Source organism: Arthrobotrys flagrans, assembly GCF_004000055.1.
Source record: "Arthrobotrys flagrans strain CBS H-5679 chromosome Unknown unitig_9, whole genome shotgun sequence".
In the NCBI taxonomy this organism is placed as follows: Eukaryota; Fungi; Ascomycota; class Orbiliomycetes; order Orbiliales; family Orbiliaceae; genus Arthrobotrys; species Arthrobotrys flagrans.
Window position 1 is genome coordinate 4,017,341 of NW_027137551.1, and position 9,991 is coordinate 4,027,331.

Here is a 9,991-nt window from a genome sequence, read left to right on the forward strand (position 1 = left end):
CGGTGACAATTCACCGCGATCAGAATTCGAATCTTTTAACAAATGCTTCTGCTTAGATCCGAGCTACCCTACAGTCGCCCAGGAATGCCTAAATCAACTAAATCCAAATGACCCTTTCGGTAGATCGACCGTGTCGGCAATCCAACAAACCGAACAATTTTGCGCAACTGCTCTCGAATGGAAGTGGAGGCAGTGGAGGGTCATCTCCTACATCAGCTTCGCCTCCTAGTGGTACCTCGGATCCTGCTGTTTCAGCCTGCCTACCTCTCGACAGTGCGTTAGTCGCTTGTAGCGTAACTGCACTACCCGCTCTCACTGCGCCTAATGTTGCAAACTGCTTATGCGGAGAGAATATTGAAAATGGTCTCAGAGCTTGTTCCAACTACTTAGCAACTGCCGAACCTGCTGTAGCTTCCGGTCTCTCACCCCTTAACGGAGGGTATTGCGACGCTTATGCCACCGGCACCAGCAGTCCTACGCCAACTCAAAGAGGAGGGGAAGATGCAGCTACTACCGGCGCAACTAGTACTAGCGATTCGGCTACTAGCTTAGGCGCAGCCTCCACCCTTCAACCTCTCGGCGCTTCATTTTTCAGTATATTCGGTATCTTGGCTATGTTGTTTTAGAAAACGAATGACGACGGGATGGACTGCTTAAACTTAAGGTTTGTCGGGACCAGAGGTCTGGCTGAAGGGGTGGGATAGGTCTATAGAGGTACAGGTTTCTTTGTCTGATATTCATGTGCTTTTATGAAGTACTTGTGAATTCTTTGTCAAAGGTTTAAATAACACTTTAAGCTCCACAACTATCCGTAAATTCTTGCAAAGTGTTGCCTAAATTGTGAATATTACATAGCAATGTGCACTCGTCAGGCTATATAATTTGCAGAGCGCTATTTATATAGGTAATTTCTTATCCAATTTTGTAGTATAAACAGATATGTCAACATTAGCCGATTCTATTGGACCTGGTGAATCAGCAAATTTACATATTGCGGTATATGCAGGCGGCCACGGATATTGGATGGCACCTTTAGAAAGGTTGCCTATCATGAATAAGTATCCACATCTCCTTTCATATTGAGAGTCCTTGATCTATGATTATAGATATGCCTATCAAGCGTGCCTCGAACTCCAATTTTATGATGGGGATTATCGATTTGATTCCTCTTTGTTTGGCTACCTATACTTCAGCTTCCACCATTTCGGTGCGGCGGTTCGGACGTAGTCTGGCGGCAAGCGACGCGTTGTTCGGGCTTTCACAAACATTGCTCCCCACTCATACAAGCTCAAGCCCCAGCATTTTCCAATACCGAGCCATCAAATAAATATATGGGTAATCGACTTTTCCACCTTTATCACTTTCTTAGACCATGCAAATCCCTAGGCTCTCGCTCTGAGTACCATATCCCAACTAATTCATCACCGGTTCTCAAAGTTACGAACTTGAATATCGTACGTAACATGAGTTCGACTTCCAACGTTCCTTTTACTCGCATGTATCAAATAATTACCTGGGATGAGAACGAAAACCTCGAAAATTATCGCATTGGAGGGTTCCACCCAGTTCATCTTGGTGATCGGTTCAAGAACGACCGCTATGAAGTCTTACGGAAATTAGGCTTCGGAAGCTATTCGACTGTGTGGCTGTCAAAAGATCTTTTGTGGGTTCCTCCTACTCCAAATTATGCCCAAATATAAAAGCTTCTGACAGTGATCGATCCATCAATAGGCTTAACCGGTATGTCGCTTTGAAAATCAATGGAGCGGTGAATCATAGCGACGAAGATGAAATCACAAAAACGGAGAAACTTCTTACTATCAAAGACAACTCACCTGGGAGGGATTGTTGCATGATACCATTGGATACGTTCCGACATGCAGGGCCAAACGGAGTTCACGCATGCCTTATTTTTGAGGTTATGGACGGTTCTTTAAACAAATACAGAAGATATCGACCAGATTTAGTGAAATATATCGCGCAAAGAACATTGCTTGGGATTAGTCATCTTCACAGAAATAACCTGGTACACTCAGGTATGATGAGAAACCCCCCCCCCTCGCGCCTTCAAATCAAACTCTGAACTAACATCGCATAAATCGAACCAAAGATCTCCATACCGGAAACGTTTTCTTTCGATTACGAGATGTTAATTCTTTGGCAAAAGACGACTTTGAGAAACGATACCCCGAACAACAAAAAGTCACACTGGAACGCCTGGACGGCTCGAAAGTAGATAGTCATGCACCTCGATATATTGTTCTCAATCAACCTTGTCAGGAAAAAGACAATGAACAAGACATCGGGGAATGGTATCGTGATCCAATTCATTGTCTAGGCAAGCCATATGAAGTAGATATCAGGATTGGAGATCTTGGAAGTGGTACAAAAACCTATATAATCTTTATTACAACTGATCTGAGAGCTAACAAGTCATCTTGACTTTTAGCATTTATAGCTACTGCCCCGCCGCAAAGCTTTTGCACTCCATTTGGCCTTCAAGCACCTGAGCAAGCGCTTGGCTTGACTAGTATAGACGCAAAGATCGATATCTGGACCTTTGGCTGCATGGTAAGCTTTATTTGCAATATTTTTACTTTTCTACCAACAGACCCTTCTTAACAAGAATATAAACATAGATATTCCAATTACTCTTTGGATATTCGCCCGTCCCCGTAGATCCGATAAGTGGACAGAAAAGTCCAGATGAGGAGCAACAAGATATTGTTCTTGGGTTAGTGTATCTACTCGGATCAATTCCAGAGCAGTTGCTTGCTCAATGTCACAACGCCAATACACTTCTCCAGAATAGCGGTAAGCAAAATTCATGAATGGCATCGTCGTCTACATTGCTTAATTGGTGTTATTAGATATAAGCGTCAGAAGAGAAGATTCTTTACACAGTATCATCGAGGAGGGTAAATTGGCTTCAACTGCACCTGGTATGTTTGTTAGTCTAGATGCAGCGGAAGAACTGAGCAAGGAAAAATTTCCAGTTCTTGAAGATTTCTTCCGTCAGATGCTGGTTTGGCGATCTGTTGACAGGGGGACTGCGCAGGATTTATTAAAGCATACATGGGTACTAGATAGCCTGTAAAATACCATTTTGGCATGTCCCGATGAGACACCGAATGTGGTTTAGTTTTGACCATTACTGCTTGCAAGTATGACAGCACCTTGTACAAGTCATGTTCTGAACATGTTTTATCCTGAAATTGGCTCCATCTCAGCAAAGCTCTGCCGTATATTCTACAACATGAATTTGACTTCTGCTGAGAGAACCGATGTCATCTTCGAAGCTGCCGTCGTTGATTTTCTTCTCATCATCCATTATCATCGACTGAAAACTCATGTCCTAGATACCTCTCAACTCAACTTAAAGCATATGTAATGAAGCCAATCGCCCGATCAGCGGAAGTAATGCCGGAGTATACAGAGCTTGGCGGGCATGGGTTAAGACTGCACTAGACTTTCGAGAGTGAGCAACACAGAAGTAGAAGTGAACATGATTAGAGCCAAGGAGCAGCGAAAAAGTAAGGTTTGCATTGAACGAGACTTTCATGGTAAAGAGAAGTATATGTAATACCCAGCCTTTCAAGACTTTAGCATTGACCTATATTGTGCATGACTTCTCGGCTGAGAATCTGCAATGCTGATCTGATATAAACCACCAAGCTGGAAATCGCAATCCATGTACCGCTCATCCAATGCCTGTACAATGATGACCAGCAAAGGACTCAACATTGTTGTATTCAGAAATTCCTCATTTGGCGATCTAGGCACCGCCTGCGACGTATGGCTCGAAAGCTCGTAGTCATCGTTGATGAATTCCGGTTTCGTGGCGAAAGCAGCTTCCTGGTGGTTGAGGCAGGAAGACTGAGGATGGCCTCAAAAACTGCGCTCAATGCGAACTAAAGTCGGCCAACGATCGTGGATTCATATTGGTTACTATTATTTTATTCGACTACTGGTATTTTTCTCTTTTTTTCCCTACATACCTGCAAGAGGTATTTTTTAACTAAACATTGTCAACATTTCATTTCTCTCTATACTTCTCATTCTGCTTAGAATAGTTGCGATTACCTCAACGCCTGCAGCTACGAGTTCTGCGATTCTAACAAATAGCACAGGATACCCGATATGCGCTGCAATACATATTATTAAAAGCTATCGACTGAAATATCTTTGAAGAACTTACGCCTCCCAGTCGGTGCCACGCCTAGAGCTGAATGCCAGTAGAGATCCAAATCACTCTAATCTAAAAATAACCGGAACTAACATGTACCCATAAAATACGTTTACAGTTTTTCTCGTCCTACTCTACGAGTAATAAGATCAAGACGAGCGTCCAACACAACCTGCTGGGGAAGTGTTATGTATGGGGTTTCCTAGATTAAAGGCTCGCAGTGTTTTCTAATGAAAACACCTGCATGATGTCGTTAGCGGTCAATCGAGGACCCATTACCAATAGGCCAAGCTCTCGAAGTCCCTTGTCTTTCCATCCTTGGTATCGCTCACAAGGACCGAATTTACAGCTGTTCGAGAAGAAACGCTTGACTGCGGACCATTTATGCCATGACTATAGTGCCTAGTACGATCTGTAAAGGAAAGATTGATGTTGTCCTGCGGGCTTTTGTCATCGCCGGTTTGGTTGCCGTCTAGCCTCCCGCCTTCGCTGCCAGGCGTACTGGGTGCGTCCTCGTCGACAGCGATTTCTTCCTGCAACTCATCTCTGAGTCTTCGAATGTCATCAGAAAGCGTCGAGTTTTTCTCCACAGACGTATTAGCTCTGCGAGCTTATCTATTTGATCATCCTCTATCCATTCATGGGTAGGGCTAGCGCTTGCCAGAACCTGAGCAGCGCGAAGGATAAGAGCTGTCGGACTGCCATGCCAAATCTTCCCTTTGCGACAAAGGCTAGGTTCAGGGCGGGCGTCATCTTTTCGAGGATCAAGAAGGTGATTGGTGCGGAAGTATGCGCTGTAAAGTCCCCCGCTACACTCCTTGGAAACTAATAAATTGATACCCTTCTCCCTAGCAGCCGGGAACAAAGCAAGCTGGCCGGTATGTTCTATATGATAACGGTAGTTCTCTGCTGAAGGCACGCATCGATGTCTAGTTTCTCTAGTCTGTTCTAGTGTATTTGTTCGTTCTCCCATATCTCGTTTCCCAAGATTGATGAAATACTACAAAATCGATGGGGAGGATGATGAACCCGGGAAGCTTCTCGTCGAAGCACGGATGATATATGGGGCAAAGCGCGATTGTATTGTTGATTGTTTGAAGTTCGATGAATGTGAGGATTCCTTGATCGTGGAGTCTTTGCGCCTAATATAGAACGGTGAATTATCGGTAATTATGTAACTCATGCGAGGATACTGCTTGCAACCTACTTCACAGTCTATTTGCGCATCTAACCTATAGTTTTAATCGGAACCAGGCCTGGTACCAATTTTTTGATTGGTCGAAAGGGACGGTTCGGTCCCGATCGGGAAAATCCAACGATGACAAACACCCCAAGACTTTGAAAATTGGAACCAGGCCTGGTTCCAATTTTTTGATTGGTCGAGCGCGCTTGTCAAACACCACAAAAAAACATTTGTGTTGGGCGTGTTGCGAGGTGGACAAACAGGTGGACAAACAGACGGACAAACAGACGACAGACAGACAGACGGAAAGACAGACAGAAAGACGGAAAGACAGACAGACAGACAGACGGACAGATGGACGGACAGACAGACAGACAGACAGACGGGTGGATAAACAGACAGGTGGAAAAACAGACAGGTGGACAAATAGACAGACAGGTGGACAAATAGACAGATGGATAGACAGACAGGTAAACAGACAAATGGACAGACAGACAGACAGACGGGTAGGCAGACAGGTGAACTAACAGATTGACAAACAAACAGACAAGTAGACAGACAGGTAGATAGACAGACAGCTAAGCAAACGTACAAACAAATACAGATAGACAGATGGCAGACTGACAGACTGACAGACTGACGAACTACGAAGTATACGTTGTTAAATTTTAGCGCTGAGCCGTATCAAATCCATATAAATGAATTGTGGTTTTGGCAAAAAAGTCAGCGCTGAGTCGCAGCGCTGAGTCGTATCGCTTAACTTACTTAAAATGGTATGATGAGGTTGTCAAACACCACACAAAAACATTTGTGTTGGGCGTGTTGCGAGGTTGACAAACAGGTGGACAAACAGGTGGACAAACAGGTGGACAGGGCAGACGGAAAGACAGACAGACGGACAGACAGACAGACAGACAGACGGGTGGATAAACAGACAGATGGAAAAACAGACAGACAGGTGGACAAATAGACAGACAGGTAGGCAGACAGGTGAACTAACAGGTTGACAAACAGACAGACAAGTAGACAGACAGGTAGATAGACAGACAGGTAAGCAAACGCACAAACAGATACAGGTAGATAGATGACAGACAGACAGACAGACGGATAGACGGACAGACAGGTAGACAGATAAACAAATGAAAAGACAGACAAACAGACGGGTTAATAGACAGACAGACAGACAGACAGACAGACAGACGGACGGACAGACGGACGGACAGGTGAACAAATAGATAGACAGGCAAATAAATAGAGAGATAGACAGACAGATAGACAGATAAACAAATAAATAGATAGACAGACAGATAGACAGATAGACAGACAGGTAAACTAATAAATTAACAAACAGACCAACAAGTATACAGACGGGTAGATAGATAGACAGATAAGCAAATATATAAATAGATATAAATAAACAAATAATAAATAGATAAATAGAAGAACGAATAGACAGATAAATAAATAAATAGATAAACAAATGAATAAATAAATAGATTAATAAACAGACAAGTAAATAGACAGGTAAATAGACAGTTGAAAAAATAAGTTGATAAATATATAAATAGTTAAATAAATTTGAGGTTAAAATAAAATTAGAGTAAGGTTAAAATAAAATTAAAATTGGAATTAAAATAGAATAAATTAAGATAAAAATAAATTTAAAAGAAAAATAAATTTATAAAATATAAAAGATAAAAGATAAAAGATAAAAGATAAAAAAATATAAATTAGTAAAAAATTAGAATATAAATTAGTTATAAAGATATTAAAAGAAAAAATAAAAATAAAATAAAAAATAAAAAATTGATATAAAAATATGAAGAGTTAGTTAGATATAAAAATAAAATAAAATTAGTTAAGATTAAAATAAAATTAAAGTTAGGGTTGTTACACCTGTCCCAGGTTTCCTTGGCAGGATTCCCAAAACAGCTTAGCACCTTGCTAATTTCTCAACTCTATTTATTCAGGTCTCTCAGTGTAGGAAATTATGTATTCGGATGAATGAATAGAATTATGAATAAAATATATAACATAGTTAGGTATGACTGTTCAATAGAAGTTTCCGTTAATAAGTTAACTAATGGAGTTTAAGAAAGAATTATGAACTATTATTAATCAAGGAGTATTATATATACAAAACTTCTTTTTATAAAGTATAGGTATCTTAATATAATTAAATAAACGTCTTAAGCGCCTTAAATGACTCTTGGCAGTCGCCCAAATCGTTTATAATTACTTACTAGAATATGTCTGTTATAAGGGTGTACGAAATTAAACATATGTTATAATTAATACAGAAAGTCAGGAAATGTTAGTAAAATTACAGATATATGAAGTACTTAAATAAATAGTAAATATAGAAGTAGAAATTACAAACATATTAATAAACTAGTTATAAGGGAATTTATAAAAAGAAATTAATATTTGATACGCTAAACTATTTCACTTAGTTTAATTAAGGCGTATAGTAAGGTTATAATATTATCTTCCCTTTTTGTTCTGGAAAATTTATAAGAGTGAATTTTATATGCGGGATTCTCTCGTATATGTGCTGTAGGTTATAGAGTAGATATTATTTTATATAGGATTTTTCTTCGGGGTAGTTTTTTATAAAAGAAGATTTTACAAAATAGATTCTCGTATAATAAAGTAAATATACAAAAATGGTTTTATTGTAAAAAAAGTAGATAGAAAATAAATTATATAATTAGTTTTGATTATAAAATAATAAGATTTTATTAATAATATAAAATTAAAACTTAAATTAATAAACTTTTCTCTTAAAGCGTAACTAAACAACATATATTTATTATAAACAAAAATCGAATTTCTAAATCTTTTAATAATTAAGACAGCAGTTTGCAGTCAAAGCGTTGGAAAGCAAAGTTTTTAAAATAATTTAAGTTGGAAAGGATCGAGGTAGTAAAAGCTTGTAATCGTTATACTTAAAATAAATATTCTTATATTATATTAAAAAAAGGCGTTAGATATTTGGTGTATATTAAATAAAAGAAAAAAGATTATAATACTATTCTTTATAAGTAATTAATGTTTTTTTATTCTTAAAAATGTTTCTAACTCTTTTATAATCGCGAAGATTTTTAAAATTTGAGATTGAAAGTTTAAGGAGTTAGAAAAAGTTTCCGTTCGCTTTAAGGAGGCTCAGAAACGTGTTAAAAAAGACTAGCAATTTATTATATAGAATTAATTTAAACTTTTGGATTTATTAAAGGAGTTTTAGAAAATTGTATTAAAATTGAAATATTGTTAAAAGAAGGCTGTCGTTATCTCTAAAAAATATTAAAAAAGTCTTATTTATAAAGATTAGAAATTATATAAAGAGGATATGGTGGAAAATTTTGCGCTAGATTCTAGAAAGAAGATAAAGGTAGTAATAGATATTATTAAAGAACTAATAAATCATTATTTTAGAAATAATATGTAGAACTTAGATTCTAAGTAGATAGATAATAATAAAAAAATTCTAAGTGAGATTTTTATGGTAAAGATAAAATTATATAACTATTTTGTTAATTTTATCTAGGATCTTCTAGGTAATCCTTTGTTAAAAAAATTTTTTTAAAATAATATGAAATTTTTAATAAAAGATTTCTTGAAAAATATTTAAAAGGATGTTTAAAATAGTCTTACTTAATTTTTCTTTATATTTATAATTTTTTTTTAAAATAAAATATCTTATTAAGAGTTCCTTTTATTGTACGCAGAGTCTTTAACTCCTAAAATTATAATTTTGTTTAAAGGGATTTATTTATTACGTACTTTTTTATTAATATGGCCCACTTAGCAGGAAATTTTAGGAGAACTTCTCCTATATTAAAAAGCAAAAAAAACGAGGTTAGATCAATTACATTAATAATATATTAAGAGGTATATTTATAAAAAAGGATATAAATAAAATAAGTCTTTTTTAAGAAAATCTTTATTAATATTAAGATTATTATAATTAAAATTCTTTTTCTTAGTTTTTTTTAGGCTGTCTATGTTTTTTTTTTAGTTTTATAGTAGTTTATTAGATAAGTATCTTAGTCTTCTCTAAATAGGACTAGATAAGTTCTAAAAAAATGTTCTTTTTTAATTACTAGAAATCGTCTTTTAAATTGTAAAATAAAGATTATCGGACGAAGTACTTATTATTATTATTAAATTTAGTAAAGATTTTGTTGATATTATATTTAGTATAGTCTTTATATTTAATTTCTATATTATTTTATTCTTCTTATAATTTTAAGGGGGCTGATTTAAGAAGTAATATATAAAAAGTTTAATAAATCTTTAAAAGATTAGGTATATCTAGTTCGTATTAATATTTCTTTAGTCTTCGTTTAATTATGTAGGAACTATATTTCTAAAAATCGAGTTTTTTAAAATGCTTTATTTTTAAGTTTTATATAAGTAGATATGCTTTATCTCTTTTTTTTAATAATAAGGCCTTTAGATGATTTTAATTATAATAGTATGTTATTTGTTCTTAAGAAAATTGGAAATCTTTTCTAAAATTTTTATAAAATTTCCTTATTTTTTTTATATAATTTTCAATTTGTAATATAACTTCTTTTAGTAAAAGAAATAGTAAGAAGGCTTTTGAAGTTCATCCTCGT

At 36.4% G+C, this 9,991-nt stretch overlaps 2 protein-coding genes across 2 annotated transcripts; both read left to right on the top strand.

The window, feature by feature from the left end:
* Positions 1-107: 107 nt before the first annotated feature.
* On the top strand, positions 108-626 carry DFL_006524 (uncharacterized protein; the record flags this gene model as incomplete). Its single annotated transcript, XM_067635968.1, has 1 exon — positions 108-626. One exon carries the CDS (start codon positions 108-110, stop codon positions 624-626), a length of 519 nt encoding a protein of 172 aa, XP_067490345.1.
* An 837-nt stretch (positions 627-1,463) lies between these two features.
* DFL_006525 (uncharacterized protein) lies at positions 1,464-3,391 on the top strand (the record flags this gene model as incomplete). Its single annotated transcript, XM_067635969.1, has 7 exons — positions 1,464-1,663; positions 1,732-2,036; positions 2,111-2,383; positions 2,450-2,571; positions 2,640-2,814; positions 2,871-2,942; positions 3,174-3,391. The coding sequence occupies 7 exons, from the start codon at positions 1,464-1,466 to the stop codon at positions 3,389-3,391; spliced, it is 1,365 nt and encodes a 454-aa protein (XP_067490346.1).
* Between the last annotated feature and the right edge of the window lie 6,600 nt (positions 3,392-9,991).